The sequence below is a fragment of the Protopterus annectens genome, chromosome 1.part0, assembly GCF_019279795.1.
Source record: "Protopterus annectens isolate FY-2018-M chromosome 1.part0, PAN1.0, whole genome shotgun sequence".
Lineage (NCBI taxonomy): Eukaryota > Metazoa > Chordata > Ceratodontiformes > Protopteridae > Protopterus > Protopterus annectens.
This window is the reverse complement of record NC_056725.1, coordinates 1,775,076,948-1,775,094,335: the sequence shown is the minus strand read 5'-3', so window position 1 is coordinate 1,775,094,335 and position 17,388 is coordinate 1,775,076,948. Positions and strand designations below refer to the sequence as shown.

General features: G+C 41.8%; 1 protein-coding gene across 2 annotated transcripts in view; it reads right to left on the bottom strand.

Annotated features, from left to right (window-relative positions):
• Positions 1–17,388, bottom strand: part of RNASET2 (ribonuclease T2) — a 487,107-nt gene that overhangs the window by 69,952 nt on the left and 399,767 nt on the right. For both annotated transcript variants that reach the window (XM_044069453.1, XM_044069461.1), the window contains one exon: positions 14,480–14,593. In XM_044069453.1, coding sequence (XP_043925388.1) covers positions 14,480–14,593 — 114 coding nt within the window. The remainder of the gene's footprint in view (positions 1–14,479; positions 14,594–17,388) is intronic.

Genomic DNA, 17,388 nt, shown 5'->3' with positions numbered 1-17,388 from the left:
CCAAGCTGTGTGATGAAAACTTTTTGTGCAAAACTTTGGCAGCTGGTAGTTTAGTGGAGAAGCGAACAGATCTATGTCTGGAGTTCCCCATGACACTGTCAATTTCTGAAATACATGAGGATCCAATTTCCACTCGTGGGGATCCATAATTTGTCTGCTCAACACATCTGCTAAGGAGTTCTGTGCTCGCGGCAGAAACCTTGCCTGAAGATTTAGCTGTAAACTGAGAGCAGTCTCCCACAAAATCATTGCTTGTCTGCACAGAGGATAAGAATGTGTTCCCCCTTGCTTGTTGATGTACCACATGACAGTTGTGTTGTCTGTTAGAATCAACACCTGCCCTGGAAGAAGTAAATCCTTGAAAGCTATTAATGCAAATTGGACTGCTAACATCTCCTTCAGGTTGATATGTAGATGTAGAAGTCTGGCAGGCCACGTGTCTTGTATCCACTTTCCATTTAGATGAGCTCCCCAAGCTTTGTCTGAGGCATCTGTCGTTAGAATCTGACTCGCCTCTGGCCGGGTCACAGAGAGTCCCTTGTTTAGGTGACATTCCTGAGCCCACCACAAAAATTCCTTTTGAATGCAAGGTATTATCTGAATGACAGTGTCCAAATCTTGGCAGTGCTGTGTCCATACATTTTGAGATACCATTGTAACTTCCTCATATGCAGTTTGGCATTGGGAAGCACCAGAATACAAGATGCCATGAACCCCAAGGCTTGAAGGACTGTCCTTGCAGTCAGCCTGGACTGATGAGACAATTGATGGAAGTAAAGAGAAAGATTATTTTGTTTGTCCGGGGTCAAAAAGGCCATCTGGGATGCTGTATTCAGTCTCACACCCAGAAAGCACATGTCCTGAGAGGGTACTAGACTGGACTTTATTTCGTTCACAGAATACCCTAGGCATCTTAGCACTGCTATCACACAGTGGAGATGATGAAGAAGCTCTTCTTTTCCTTGAGCCAGAATCAGACAATCGTCCAAATAAGGATAGATCTGTATCCCTCTTAGTCTGAAGAAAGCTATTACTGGAGCCAGAACCTTCGTGAATACTCTGGGCGCAGTAGATAAGCCAAAGGGCAATGCAGAGAACTGATAATGAGAAGTCCCAGCCCGGAAACGTAGATACTTCCTGCAACTTAGCCTGATAGGAACATGAAGGTAAGCCTCCTTGAGATCCAGAGTCACCATCCAATGATCTTTGCCCAGCAGAGGTAAAAGCTGTTGTAACGTCAACATTTTGAACTTGGGAATGTCCAGATAAGTGTTGAGGATAGATAAATCCAAAATTGGTCTCCACGTGTTCCCCTTCTTTGGTACTAGGAACAGGCGAGAATAAAATCCTAGGCCCACTTCTGACAGAGGGACCGGCTGAATGGCTCCTATTTGGAGTAGCAGAGAAATCTGTTTGTGAGCCTCTATTCTTTGCTGAGGAGGAACGTCTGGCATGCCTTTGAAAGGAGGCAAGGTATGGAAATAAAACCTGTAACCTTGGTGTATGATATCCAATACCCATCTGTCTTGGGTAATTAAACTCCAATTTTCTTTGAAAAGTGCCAACCTTCCTCCCAAAGGTGCTGCTAGTCGAGAAGACTCTGGCAGCTGAAAAGGTAGGTCATTGGGTCTGTTTACGAAAGGACTGACCCCTGCCCTCACCGAAGACTGTGCAGGTGAACTCCTGTTCTAGGCCTGAAAGAGCCCTGAGCTCTGCCCCTACCCGTCTAGACCTGCCCCTAGACTGGGAATCATAAGAAGGATCGTCCACCCCTTAGTAGGCCAATTTCTGCTAAACTTGAGGCTGAACCTGCAAAAAATCTTTAACAGTCTGCATAGACTTAGCCTTGTCTTCCATTTTCTTTAAGACTGCCTCAACAGGTGAACCAAATAACACATCAGATTGTAAAGGAGCATCCAAAATCCTTGTCTTAACATGGTCAGATAAATTCTGATCCCTCAGCCAGGCGTGCCTGCGAAGAACTGACCCTGTGGCAGCCACCCTAGACGAGGCCTGTACAGCATCAAAACCACATTGCAAAGAATGCTTACCCACTTGTTCAGAGACATGTACCAAATCCTGTAACTCTTTACAGTCAATACCTTCCGCCAGAGCATCTACCTTAGACTTCAATTGAGACAGTAGATAGTTTTGGTATTTCAACATGTGAAACTGGCAATTTAGAGCCCTCATAGCTAGGGTGGAAGACGTATAAACTTTCTTTCCCCATCTATCCAAAGCCCTAGCCTCTTTATCTGGAGGAACCGGATTTTTAACAACAGAAGCCTTAACACCCTTAGGCCCCTGACTAACAGTTTCTGGGTCGCCCTAGGACTCTTAAAAAGAAACTTATGAGCTTCAGGCACCCTATAATACCTATCCGGCTTAAGAGGAGCAGGAGGCAGGGAATCAAGATTAAGAGAAGCCTCTGCAAACACATCCTCCACAACATCCAAAACAGGAGGTATAGCCAAAGGCCTATGCTGGGGTATAAACAGAAATTCCCTAAGCCTTTTCCTGGAATCTGAGAAATCCTGACCTTCCCACTTAAAATGCTCCCTCATGGAATGGAGGGTCTCTGAAAAAGAAAAATCCTCAGGAGGAGAAGCAGAAGGAGTAGAATCATCCACATCAGAATCAGAATAAGGAGAATACTCCTGCAAGTCTTCAGCCGAAGACTCTGAAACATCTGAAGCCTGCTCAACACTCCCTAACTCAGGTTCCACCCTAGGCCTCTTATCAGGAGGGGGCAAAGAACCTCTAATTAAGGTAATCAAATCTTCTGCCATTTTAAGCATATGCTTCTTGGGCACAGATCCTGAAGAACTAGGAGTGACACCAACTGAAGCTAAACCTGGCCTGCCTCTGGGAGAAGCCTTGGAAACAGAAGGCCTAACCACCCTAGGATGGGAGGGGAGTACAGTAACCTGAGAAGCCCCCTCAGCCTGACTTGCCTCCTGAGAGGCCACATCCTGCAATAACAAGGTCTCCCCCTGGGCCTCCAGAGAAACCTCCGGTGGAACCACCGGCTCCACCGATACCTCTAAAGAACCGGCGTCCGGTACGGATGACTCGTCTACCCTGGGCTTAGCTGCTTTATCCTTGCGCTTCTTTGAAGAAGCGGACGCCGGAGCATCCGACGGCATAGTGTAATTGCACCATTTCCCAAAGACTAACCTGGCACAATCTAACCTTCTCTTAATAGTGCGCTTATTGAACCTAGCACAAAAGCGACACCCAACAACGTCGTGCTCAGGCCCTAAACAAGGAATACACAAGGTATGATAATCCCTATGCGGTATCTGTTTCCCACAAGAAATACAATTATTCACTTTTTCTGACATCCGGTAAACCACTGAGGCAAGAAAAAAGCAAAATATTCCCCAACGGGGTACTTAGCCAACTTTGACTCGGTCTGAAACTCCGAACTCGAAAAATTTCAGAACGCCGAACGGCACTTGCAACGCTGCTTCTGCATCGGACCATGCGGCAAAAAATACTGAGGATATGACGTCGGTCATGCGCACTTGTACCCTGACGTCCTGATGTCAGTCTAATGCGCCTTGACCGACGTCAGCCTTATACTTTGATATTCAGGCCGACCGAGGACAGCGGACTACCCAAGTGTAAGGACTGCAGCAATGTGAGATGAAGAACATCTCTCAGAGCCTTTTCTTGGAATCAGAGTAATCCTGACCTTCCCAGTGAAAATGTTCCCTCATTGTGTGTAAAGTTTCCCCAAAAGAGTAATCTTCTGGAGGGGAAGCTGAGGAAATAGAGTCCTCAGCATCAGAATCTTCATAAGGAGAGAAAGAATAGTCTTGGTCCTCAGAGGAATCCAAAGAAATAGACAGTTGTTCAGAGGAAGCAGAATCTTCCTCTAGTCTAGGCCTTTTGTCAGGAGGAGGCTGTGAACCCCTGATAAGAGAAATCAAATCTTCAGCCATTTTGAGTATCTGTTTCTTAGGCATAGGGCCTTGAACAGGAGACTGAAGTGAAGCCTTTTTTGATTTAGAAGGAGTCTTCGACTTGGAAAACTTTTTGACTAAGAGTCGGTCTGAAAACGCCTTCAGAAACCGATGGCGTTTCAGAAGTACCGACGTCCTTGGAAGGTAAATCGTCGGAAGGGCCTGAAGTAAAAGGCTGCGTTGGCCCAGTACATTCCGTTAAAATATCTGTAGCGGTCTCAGGTTCCAGAACTGCGGTAGTCAGAGGCTGCGTCGGAGCCTCACTGATAACCGGAGACTGCATCAACCGAGGCCTCGGAATCGGGCTTAGGCCTGGGTTGTCGGTCCTTGTCCCTGCACTTTTTGTGCACGCCGGTAGTCGGTAGCTCCGACAGCATGTTATAGTTAAATTTTCTACCAAAAAAGTGTTGTGCGAAATCAAATCCTCTTTTAATAGTACGTTTATTAAATCTAGCACAAAAACGACAAGAAGTGACATCGTGATCAGGGCCTAGGCAAGGTATGCAATAAGAATGAAAATCCTTATGAGGTATTTGCTTCCCACAAGAAATACAATTGTTAACTTTTTCTGACATCTGTCTGAGGCAAGAAAAGTTTCCCCAACGGGGTACTTAGCTTTATAAAAGACTTCGGTCTGAAATTCGAATATCTCAGGAGTCGGCCGACCGGCACTTGTGAACTGCTTCTGCTTCGGGCACCACGCGGCAAGAAAGACTGAAGAAAATGGCATTGGTTGCAATATATGTACCCCTGGCACATTGACGTCAGGGATGAGGCGACAGCAACCGACGTTGGACCAAGACTTTGGAAATCCGGCCGACTGCGGGACCGCCTGACGACAAGATAACCCAAGTGTGATGACTGCAGCAGGGTAACACGATGAACATCTGCTTTTTCTTTTAGTTTTAATACTGATCCAAGTGCAGTATCAAGATTTGTGGTTCAGTTGGCAATATGGCAATGACTGACTGCCGATTATGAAAGTACATCCTGCACTCTGGTTGTTAAGTTTTCTTTGCCACTCACTCTCATTGACTATTCATTTTAAGTCAATTCCTGTATGCAGCCTAGTTTTAGTTTTACTTTAGTCAATCTGTTCAGCTGAATTTTGGTCTCTTCTCTTCTGGACAGCTGGTGTTCTTCAGTTACTGCCACTACTGACTCAACAGCTACTACTACTCAGGTGGTGATCACAGTGTGCTTTAAAGATTCTGTTTGGAAGACATTTAGAAATATTTTCTGTGTTTGTCATCTGTCTTGATCGAAATAGAGTTGATACTAATGGACAACTGCTGTGCTGCATATCACTAAGCTTGGGAATGTAAATACACCAATACACGGCTGCATATCTGCAAAAAAAATGACTGATGATAAAGTCATTGTTCATCCTGAAATGCTAGGTGTTATTGTTATCCTCACTGCTAAAAGAAAGCAATCAGTGTTTGTGACTTTGAAATTTGGTTAGTGTCAGATACAGATCTCGGCTGGTATTTGATATGGGATTTGGGGCTTTAGTTGTGCTGCTAAGATTTCTGCTTTAGTTCAAAGGTCACTGGATTTTCTTTTGGAACTTATCACTCATTTTGTTTTATGTTTACTGTGATCAGGGCTGACTGACCTAGCCTTTCTGACACCTGGACTTTTTCATTCAGGGTACTTTTATCTGATACTGCTGCATTTATCTTGCAGGGGTCATGTAAGGTTTCTGTGAACTCTCTGTGTGTCTATGAAAGGTATCAGATCCTCATGTATGCAGTAGCCATGGTAACCATTTATTCATGATGTTTATTGCAGTACTGACTTTCATGCATCTACTCATCCTTATTGGTATGCAGCAAGGCTCTAACAATATTGTATAGTTATTTACAATTCTCTGTCTTTTTATTTTTGTGTTTTCTTCTTTTACGAGCCTCTTGTACTTATGTCTTTATAATTTTTTTTGCTAAATAAAGTGCTTATACAATAAGCAGTATTATAAACTTGTCTGGGACATCTGTCCATTCACAAAGCACTTTACACAACAGCAATTCTGTCAAATAAGACTATCTCAAAATATAAACAGTAAAAAGCTGCAGCACATACGTATGCTCATACATATTTACAAATAACTTGCATGCTCTGATCTCCCTGTAAATGCTGCAGTTAGTCCCTGTTCTCATGTCAACTTAGTGTTGTAATTTCTTCTTTTGTCCTGCTCAACCCTACTGCTTGTCTATCCAGACACCCTTGTGTACACTTACACTCCTTTTGACACACTTTCCAAGGTTCCTGCCACCCTTTCCTTGGCAAAGCAACTTCCTAAGTTAATTTTGAATCTTGGAAGAGCACTATTGTTTTTCTATCTGTATGACTTCTACATGCAAGTGTATTGCACAGACTGGAGTCCTGTTGATAAACTTACTGTACCACTGTAGAGCTGAGCTAATTTTATTATTACTTTGGTTACAGTAAAGATTTTTTTTAACTTTCTCTGAAACAGGCTCGACTCAAAACTACTTCTTGAACTTAAAGAATAAATAAACAAAAATTGCTACCATGGGGCAATATGCCTGAAGAAATTATATAGCTCAATAGATCAAAGCAAGTCTGAAGGCACTAGAACAAGCAGAATACTGGTTATTTGTAAGTGATGCATTAGGCTTGGGACTGGACAGACTACACCAGTCATTTTTCAGTAGTTGCTATTGAATGAATCGTGTATTTTAATAAGGATCCATAAAACAGTGTATGACAGAAAAGGCAAAAAATAGCAACAGACAGCTTTGTAAATAAATGGTTTTAATTGATTGATCTTTAACAAATCTCTAGCAATTTAAAATGAGTATCAGCTCTGCTAATGTGGAAACAGTAATTTTTTCCATATATTTGTTTATTTGAATGAAACAGACTCTGTCTCGCATGAATTTGTGTTTTTAAACTTTTTGAATTTGTGTTCAGAGTGGTAGTATCTATAAGATCATAGGAGATTACTAGACTAATGGCTCTGGGGCCCTTTCAATTCTAGCCAAGAGTTTATCCCAAAAAAAAAAAAAAAAAAAGAAACCTCAGAGTCAGCACCTGTTGCCCCTGTCAGTGAGGGACAAAGGTGGAACCCCTGGGATAAATTTATGGTTTCCCATCCACTCATCAAGGTTGCTTTTGAAGAGGGTCACGTTAGGTACTCTGACATGTATGGGAAGTCTATTCCAGAGACAGGGCATCTTCTGGGAGACAAACCTGTCTCTTCAGAAGGTTTTGTTGATGTCGCATATTAGATTTAGGCCTATCGAGTGGGTAATGCACGAGGAGTTAAGATTAACGGATATGGAACATCTCCAGTAGGGCAGGGTCTGACATTGCCTTGTAGGCGAGACACAGATCACCTCTGAGCAATATGTATGATATTGAATATTGGGATCGTGACTTAAGCCTGTCTGCATAGGCTAGGTGTTGGAAGACATGGATTCTCTGTGAGGTATTTCTGTGGCCCCTTCCAGTTGGTGCAGGTGTTTGGAGAGGTACATACCAAATGGGGCATTATACTCAATTATAGGTCTAATAAGGGAGGACTACAGAGAGGTAATAACCTCCTTTTTTCCGGATGCAGTCCCTTTACTTACAAGATGAACCAAGTAAAAGGCTTTTCTGACCACCACTGCCATATGATGGTCAAATGTGAGATTGCTATCAACCTGATTACCCAGGTCTCTCCCCACAGGTTGTGTGCTTAGGGGGTTGCTGTTGATGTGGGTAATTAGTAGGAGCTGTGTTTTTGCCGATTGTTATGATAATACATTTTTTTGCGTTTAACTTAAGGCCATAACTTGGTACCAGTTATTTGTAGCTGTGAGACCCTCTTGCATTATGTTAACATCAATTGGGGAGTCAATGATAGCACCCAACTTACAGTCATCTGCAAATGTGGTCAGCCGCAGGCCCTTTGTCTTTGACTGGGAAGTTGTGCCATTTGGTAAGTACATTTCATGCTCATTAGCTATCCAGATTTTCAGCCATAAGTTTTTGGATGTCAGCAGATTTAGAGGTCCCCCCCCCCAACTATCACAATAACTAATCACCAACAGTAACAAAAACATCCTCTTCTGCCTTCTGTTGTAACGTCCCTGATTAAAGTAAGAGAAAATCCCCCCCCCCCCTATTTCTGTCTCATCTTCCTGTCTGCAGCTTGTAGCAACAGTATAGGGGGAAAAAATTCCTCCCTCTTATCCAAAGTCAGGAAAAGTGAAATAGAAACCCATCCAAGTCTCTCAATGTTCATATCAATAAATCATTGTTAGTAATTCTCCTCCTCAAATAAAAAATAAAATAAATGTCCCTTTCTCAAGGGAAAGATGTGTACTTGCAATGGAATGGTAAATAAAAAACAGATATGCACTGTGAGGCACATGCAAGACAAGGCTACCAAGGCTAAACAGGCATGTAAAACATTACAGGGTTTTGGTATTAGGAAATACTTCCGACACAGTCTGTGAAGTTAGCTTATGGACTAATATGCAAAAGGTCTATGTAGTAAAGACATTCGAGCCTCAGTACAGGAGTCAGGTCAAATATCCATACCATTCAGGAGGAAAATACTGTTACAACTGAAGGACATTACTCAGGAGAATCAGAATATCCATGCAGAAACTTTGGATACATTTATCAGCATGGTTACTGTTATCCAGCATTCCAAAATTCCTACAAACTGTTATTGTTTATCAGCAAGATTACTGGAGGCAGTATTCAGATAGTAACATCTAATAAAGCATTCTTAAAGTACAGTTGTGTACACTTACCATAAATGTAGATGTTTGAGTGTATTCACTGTTGCAGTCATTACATTAGGGTAATCTGCTGGCAGCTTGCCCTCAGTCGGCCTGATTAACAAAGCCTTGGGTCTGCGTCGGTTGCTGTCCCTTCTTCCACAGGTCGTCAGGGGTATAAAACATGCAGCCGATGCCATTACATCAGTTTTTCTTGCCCCAGATGTCAGGTGCCCCCCAAATGGGGAGCCAAACATTTAAGTAATTAAAAACACAAAAATATACCTCCAAACAAAAGCAAATACACCAAAAGGGCTTTTAAGCATAGTAAAGGAAAATAGAGATATAGTAAGAGAAAAGCAGGGGGTTGGAGGGACGGTAACCAGGACTGCAACAGTGAATACACCTAAACATCTACATTTATGGTAAGTGTACACAACTGTACTATGTTCTTGGTGTTTCACTGTTGCAGTCATTACATTTGGGTAGATTCCCAAAGCTATGGTTGGGAGGATGGATTTATACAGCATTAGGACCAGCTATAAGGCCCTGCAGGACAGCAGTGGCAAAGTCAGCTCTGGATTTAGAGAAGAAAGGTAAATGGTAATGTTTGGTGAACGTATGAACTGAGCTCCAGGTAGCAGCTTCTAGAATGTCTCTGGTAGGAACACCTCTGAGAAAGGCTGTAGAAGTAGATGCAGCCCTGGTGGAATGAGATCTGATCCCCTGGGGGATAGTTTTACCATGGTGCATGTAGCAGAAATTAATACAATGGCTTATCCATTTGGAAATAGTCTGCTTTTAAATAGCCTTTCCCTCTGCGCCTGCAGCAAATACCACCAGTAGTTGTTCAGATTTTCTTAGAGATTTTGTCCTGTTTAAGTAAAATCTAAGTTGTCGGTGTACATCCAATGAATGCAGAATCCACTCCCCCTCGTTCTGTGGATTGGGAAAGAAAGTTGGCAAATGAATGGTCTGATTAAGAGCCACACTGGATACCACCTTAGGCATGAAGGATGGATTGGTCCTGAGAGACACCCTGTCCACATGAAAAATAATGAAAGGCTCCACTGCCATAAGAGCCTGTAATCCGGAAATCCTTCTAGCTGCAATGACTGCTAAAAGGAAAGCTGTTTTCCAGGAGAGAAAATTTAAGTCTGCAGTAGAAGCTGGCTCAAAAGAAGGGAGAGTGAGTTTTTCCAATACAAAATTGAGGTCCCAGGCAGGGGTTGGAGTGCTCCTGGATGGTCTTAAGTTTTTTGCCCCTCTGAGATACTGTTTTAGCAGAGGATGAGAGAAGAGGGGAGGTTCTGTGTTGTAATAAGCTGAAATGGCTGAGGCATGGATTTTTATGGAAGAAAAGGACAGGCCCTTGTGAAGCATCTTAGTTAAGTATTGTAAAATCTGAGGAATATTGGGCACTGTTGCGCTTATCCCTTGTGACTGATTCCAGGCACAGAATATTTTCCATTTGTCAGCATAAGATTTTCTAGTACTAGGCCTTCTTGCCTCCAAAATGACATCCATCACAAGTTTGCTGAGGGTGAATTTAGGTGATTAGCCATGCTGCAAGATTCAAAGTTTGGAGCTGAGTATGCAGAATGTGGTTGTTCTGCTGAGACAGTAAATAAGGTGTCTGAGGCAGGTGCCACGGTGGAAGGTGTTACACATTGCGCAGGAGTGGATACCAGTGTTGGCGAGACCAGTCTGGAGCAATCAAAATCATTTTTGGTTTGTCCTGTGTGACTTTTAGTAGAACTTTGGAGAGCAGAGGCAGAGGTGGGAAAGCATAGACTGATAGGTTTTTCCAGCTGAATGATAGAGCATCCACTTTCCAGGCTTTTTTGTGATGAGTCCTTGTGCAGAATTTGTTCAACTGATAGTTCTGAGGTGAGGCAAAAAGATCCATGTCTGGACTCCCCCATTTGCGTGTCAACATGTTGAAAATCTGTGGTTCCAGTTTCCATTCGTGTGGGTCCATGAGATTTCTGCTTAGTTCGTCTGCCAGAGTATTCAGCTTTCCTGGCAGGAATTGAGCTTGTAGTTGTATTTGAAAGGTCAAAGCCGTGTTCCACAATGCCATGGCTAGTCTGCAAAGGGGGTAGGAGTGTGTAGCCCCCTGCTTGTTTATGTACCACATAACTGTGGTGCTGTCTGTCTTTATCATTAATTGTCCTGGATGAAGGTAGTCCTTGAAGGCTGCCAGTGCATTCAGTACAGCTAGCATCTCTTTTTGATTGATATGAAGGTGCATTTGAACTGGGCTCCATTTGCCCTGAATGCACTTCCCCGCCAGATGAGCCCCCTAAGCATAGTCTGATGCGTCTGTAGTTAGGGTTTGGGCGGTAGGGGGTGGAGTGAATGGTAGTCCCTTGTTTTGGTGGCAGGCCTCTGCCCACCATAGGAACTCTAGTTGCAGGCAAGGTATGATAGGAATTATTGTTTCCAGGCTGTGACAATGTTGACTTGCAGTCTTGCATATGGAATTAGAAGAATGCAGGAGGCCATGAACCCCAAGGCTTGCAGAATTTGTCTTGCAGATAGCAGGGTTTTTGTGGCCATTTGTTTGAAGTAAGTTACCAAATGAATTTGCTTTTCTGGCGTAAGGTAAGCCATCTGAGCAGTTGTATTCAAGCTTGCACCCCGGAATGTAATTTTTGTGAGGGTACCACTTGTGATTTCTTTTCGTTTATGGTGTACCCTAGACAAGTTAGAACCCTTTTTACAAAACGCCAGATTTTTTTTAAGAATGTCCCTGTTTTCTGCCTGAATTAGACAATCGTCCAGGTATGGATATATCTGAATATTTCTTTGACTGCAAAATAATATTACTGGAGCCGGGCACTTTGTGAAGACCCAGGGCGCAGTAGATAAGCCAAAGGCGGTGCAGAGAACTGGTAATGCAAATAGCCTGCTTTGAAGCGGAGGTATCTTCTGCAAGATTCCCTGATTGGGATATGCAGGTAAGCCTCTTAAGTCTAGAGTTACCAACCAGGCATCTTTGCCTAGCATAGGAAGTAAATGTTGAAGAATCAGCATCTTGAATTTTGGAATGTCCAGAAGTGTGTTTAGAGTAAATAAGTCCAGAATTGGACGCCATGATTTGTCTTTTCTGGGTACCAGGAAAAGTCCTGAATAGAACCCTTGTCCCTTTTCCTCTTCTGGGACTGGTTGAATAGCTCCTATGCTCATGAGAGACCGTACTTGTTTCTGGGCCTCTGCCCACTGATTTGGGGGGCAGGTCTACCCATCCGTTTGGGATTGGCAACGTGAGGAAATGAAATCTGTATCCCTGGGATACTATATTTAAAATCCATTTGTCCTGGGTTATAAGTTGCCAGTTTCTTGCATGAAGTGCCAGTTTTCCCCCCAAAGGGGCAGCTAAAAGGCAAGTGCTTGGTAAGCGTAGAGGGAAATCATTGAGACTGGTTACCATAGGGAGGTGCCTTGTTGTTTCCAGATTTGGAGGAGGAGGAGGCACCCCATTGTTTTGTTCTAAAAGTCCCTTGTGAATGAAACCTGGAGCCTTTGGAATGTCTGGGTTTGACTTGAGTGGCTCTCAAAGGAACTAGAAAGGACCAGTTCTTAGTAGGCCAGTGCCTACTAAATCTTGGAGGTTGCACTTGTAAGAAGTCTTTCACATTTTGCATAGATTTAGCTTTATCTTCCATCTTTTTTAAAACTTCTTCATCCTTATTACCAAAGAGATGGTCCTGTTGTAAAGGAGCATCCAACAATTTTGCTTTAACATGATCAGGCAGAGTTTGCCCTTTGAGCCAAGCATGCCTTCTTGGCACAGACCCAGTTACAGCAGCTCTGCAAGAGGCCTCCAAAGAATCAAAACCACATTGCAAAGTATGTTTTCCAACTTGTTTTGCTGAATGCAATAAATCCTGTAAATCTTTATTTTCCACACAGTCAGAAATTAACATTTTCTGTTTAAGCAGTCCCATGATATGCTGCTGATATTTAAGGATATGAAATTGACAATTTAAAGCGCCCTGATTACCAAGGTTGCAGGAGTGTAAACCTTCTTACCCCATCTATCCAGCGCCCTGGAATCTCTATCAGAAGGGGTAGGATTTTTAGCAGTAGAGGCCGTAATGCCCTTGGGACCCTGAGAAATGGTTCCAGGATCTGCAATAGGATTTTTGAAAAGGAATTTGTGGGAGTCAGGAACCCTGTAGTATCTGTCTGGCTTACAAGGAGCCAGAGGGAGAGAATCAGCAGCCATACTAGATTCTGAAAAAAACATCATCAACAATGTCTAGAACAGGAGGTATAGCCAAAGGCCTATGCTGAGGAAGAAGAAGAAAATCCCCAAGTCTCTTTTTAGATTCAGAGAAATCCTGACTTTCCCAGTGGAAATGTTTCCGTAGGGTATGTAAAGTTTCCCCAAAAGAAAAATCCTCAGAGGGAGAAGCAGAAGGAATTGAATCTTCTGCATCAGAGTCCTCATAAGTAGGTATAGGAAGAGTCAGAAGAAACAGAATCCTGTTCAGAAGATTCATAATCAATGTCTTGCCTAGGCCTCTTAGAAGGGGGGGGGGGGGTTGGCTATCCCTGATCAGAGTAATTAAATCTTCAGCCATTTTGATCACTTGTTTTTTAGGCATAGGGGCCTGCACATGTGGCCCTGGCATCGTTTTTTTAGACGTAGATTTAGATTTTGGCCTTAGTTTTGAAGATGGTGTCAGTCTAATATACAAATCTGTAGGCCTGAAAACACCCTGAGAACCGGTGCCTGCACAGTGGCTCCGGACCCATCTAAGGTACAGACATCTGCGGGTTCCATAATTGAAGCATCTCGCGGCATACCTGACTCCGAATGGGTCTCAGTAGAGGCCTGCAAATCAGAAGTAGTGGGTATCAGGGGCTGCAAAAGCATCTCACTGAGTACCGGCAAACTGGCGACTGACTTAGGAGAAGAGCTGTCGTCAGTTTTGGACCTCGATGGCCTTTCTCTCTTTTTCTTTGCGTTTTTTAGGTATTCCGGTAGTCGGTTGCTAACAGACGTCATTTCTGAATAATTAAAGCGTGAGCCAAAATATTTAGAAGCAAAAATATACCGACATTTAATAGTGCGTTGATTAAATTTACCACAAAACTGACAGCAAGGTACATTGTGGTCAGGGCCGAGGCAAGGAATATAGTACAAATGAAAATCCGAGTTATTTGCTTCCCACAAGTAATGCAATTATTAACGTTTACTGACATCGGTAAGGAGCAAGAAAAAGTTTCCCCAACGGGGTACTTAGCTTTTTAGTTGAAGACTTCGGTTCTGAAACTCAAAAACGAAAATTTCAGGAGTCGGCCGACTGGCACTTGTGAACTGCTTCTGCTTCGGGCACTGTGCGGCAAGAAAGACTGATGTAATGGCGTTGGCTGCATGTTTTATACCCCTGACGACCTGACGTCATGGAAGAAGGGACAGCAACCGACGCAGGACCCAAGGCTTTGTTAATCTGGCCGACTGAGGGCAACCTGCCAGCAGATTACCCTAACGTAATGACTGCAACAGTGAAACACGATGAACATCCAAACTACAGCATGTGCAGAATTCATTCTAAAAAGTACAAAAAGACTTGGCCAATAAAGTCAGACTGATACCTGTTAAGCACAAGTCTGGGTAATTACCAGATAAAGACATTCATTCAAACAAAAACAATACAAACAATTCCATTCTCATTTCAGTTATTTCCAGTTAATTCCAGTATACTACAGTTTTGTCAATTCTTTCAATAAGGAATAAAAACCTGAAAACCTGCATACCTTGTCAGATCCAGCTTTTTGTACAGTTCCAGTGCTTTACTGAAGTACTTGAACTCCGAATTCACAGATTCATCTACTACAGCGCAGGTTCCATGCTTCACCCATTCATGTTTCCTGCAGAGATTAGCAAACACACAAATTAGTATTTCAGTTACTTTTTCATCTGACACAGTGCCGTGTCATTATCACAGCCCCCTCCTATAAACTTCTTGAGCATCTTAAATTCAGTTCAACAAGAAAATCCGATAATGAGAAATAAGGATGTGTGCCTGCTGCAACAAACTATGTCCGCCTGTGCAGCTACATCTTCCTCATTACCTCACAAACTAATTTCTGCAGCAATACTAGGAATGAAATTCCTTAAACTTTTTTATGACACTTTTATTAAATTTTCACATTTTAAATAAAATAAGTACACATACATTAATAGAAAACAAACCATAGTAGAATTTTTTGCTATTTTCATGCATTACACAGGTCTTTTGTACAGTTATTACTCACTGTAATACTACATAAATTGTTCAGTTCCGGCCTTCCCTTAAATCTCACCCATCCTCCTCTTAACTATTATTCTAAATGTACAGTTCCCACAAATTCCATTTATTTCTATGTAATTTAGTCCTTCCCTTGCCAAAAGATTACATTCTCCAGTTCTTCTGTCTCATTTACAATATTTAGTACTTCAATTACAACTGGCTTACAGTTTCATTTCAAATTTTCTAGCAACTGCTTTTTTGACAGCCAGTAGCATTAAATTTAGTAAGGCCTTGTTACGTCTGGGCAATTCAGATGTTATGTCAGACCTCAAAAGAATAATTTCCTTAGTTACACCATTTGCTCACCCCAAGAATTCTGAAGGGATTTTTTTTAATCTGCAAATTCTTTACATTTCCAAAAAACATTTTCCCAATTATCTATTTCCATCATATCTACAGCATTTGCCATTAACTTGAGGAAAAATTATCCGAAGTATGCTTTGGGTATAAAAATAATGCAAATATTGCCACGTAAAAATCGCAAACCTTCTTGAGTTTGTTGCATATTTGGAAGCCATACAGCTATACTCCCATTATTCCTTTGTAAATTGCCTCTACAGTCTCTCTTCCCAATCTTTTCTAACCTCTTCTGGTCGATTCATCTAGTTATCATGCATAACTGTATATACCCTACTAATTATCCCATTTTAACAGCAGCTTCTGTTCTAGCTGAACTAAAATCTCTTCTAGATCAGGTCTTTCACTTAGGATTACCCTACTCCTTGCTGTCTGCCCATTTCCTGGTAGTGAAGGCAGTTTTCTAACCTGCAGTCTAAATTTTTGCATGACCTCGTCTCTCTCTACTGCTATTCCCTCCCTGATCATGTGCTCCCAAGTAGCTTGGTTTCTTTGTTAATTTCCTCCAGTGAAGTCCAGCCCCACCTTGCCTATTTTCTATACCCCTACTTGTAGTCATCCGTATTGGCAAACTCTCCTCTCTCAATTCCTGTGATAGTGTAGTTCTTAGAATATTTTCTGCTATTTTGTGAATATAATATTCTGTACGGTTGTTTATTCTCACTAAGGACCTGCAACTAAAATCTTACTGACATTACTAAACCCCTAACCCCATTTCATCATCCCTTTCCATTGACTTATAACCTACTGCTTGTGTGTTCAAATCAGGTAATCATAAACCAACTTGCACTATGGGAGAAATAATTTATCCCACTTAACTCTTGCCCTCCTCCGTTATGAAATTAATTCCTTCAAGTCTTTATTATTTGTTAACCTGGCTAATAAAAAATATGCCTGAAACGTATATAAAGCTGAAGGGACCAAAACGTTTTTACTGCTTGTATCTTATTATCCATGTCATAATTAAGGGCTTCTGTTCTATCAACTTTGCATTATATTTTGTTAAAACTCTTCCCACATATCTCTAGCTGCCACAACAGAATCATTTTTAATCCATACACCTAAATATTGGATCTTATTGTGCCCCCTATAAACATGGGTATTGCTGAACAATTTCATGTGTGGGTACATAATTTACCACTATAGTCTTTGTTTTATTTTCATATATTTTATAGCCCAAAAAGGAAATGAAACTATCTCAATATTCCACAACAACAAGATGTCCTTTTCTGGATTTATCAAGTACAAAATAATATCATATGTAACAGATAACTTTTTATTATCATCTATATACTTGATTTTGTGAGCCTTTTTTTCCGTTGGTTCTAAATATGCATCAAATAACACATAGGAAAGAGGACACACTTGCCTGGTTCCTCTGTTCGCACACAACTTGTCAGAGTACCCTCCCACCTTAATTCCAGTCTCTACAAACGGTACACAAAAAAATCAGTAACAGAACAAGCTAAACAAACTTAAGCAAAACTATATAATCCATCTACATCAAATTCTATGCCATCATTACATACAATTATACATTAATAGGGTTAAAACTACACAGGACTTCTGCATTTGCTACTGGGCTTTTAAAAGTAACAGAAAAATAAAATCACGAGTATATATCAAATTTGTCAAATGGGTCAAAAAACTAGTAACTGAAAAATAAGTTTGCCTATTTTATTATAATAGCTCATAATTATTTTAAAAATAAGTTCAATGGGTGTAACCATTAATGTTAAATTTGTTTTGATAAAATTTTTATTAGTGTTTGCCAATTATGTAAGTTATTTGGGTCTATATTAGAACACCGAAAAGACAAAACCGCAAAAGCTCACATGAGCAAAAATGCCGGTAATCGAACTTGCTATTGTGGGGGGACTGTGCCCCCACACCCCCGATAACTATATATTCCAATTCCGAGGTCGCACTGCAGTGAGGAAAGGGCAAATATCCCACTTCTCACTGTAACACGACCCCATAATCACACTTTCGATTCCTGACATTTTCGCTCATGTG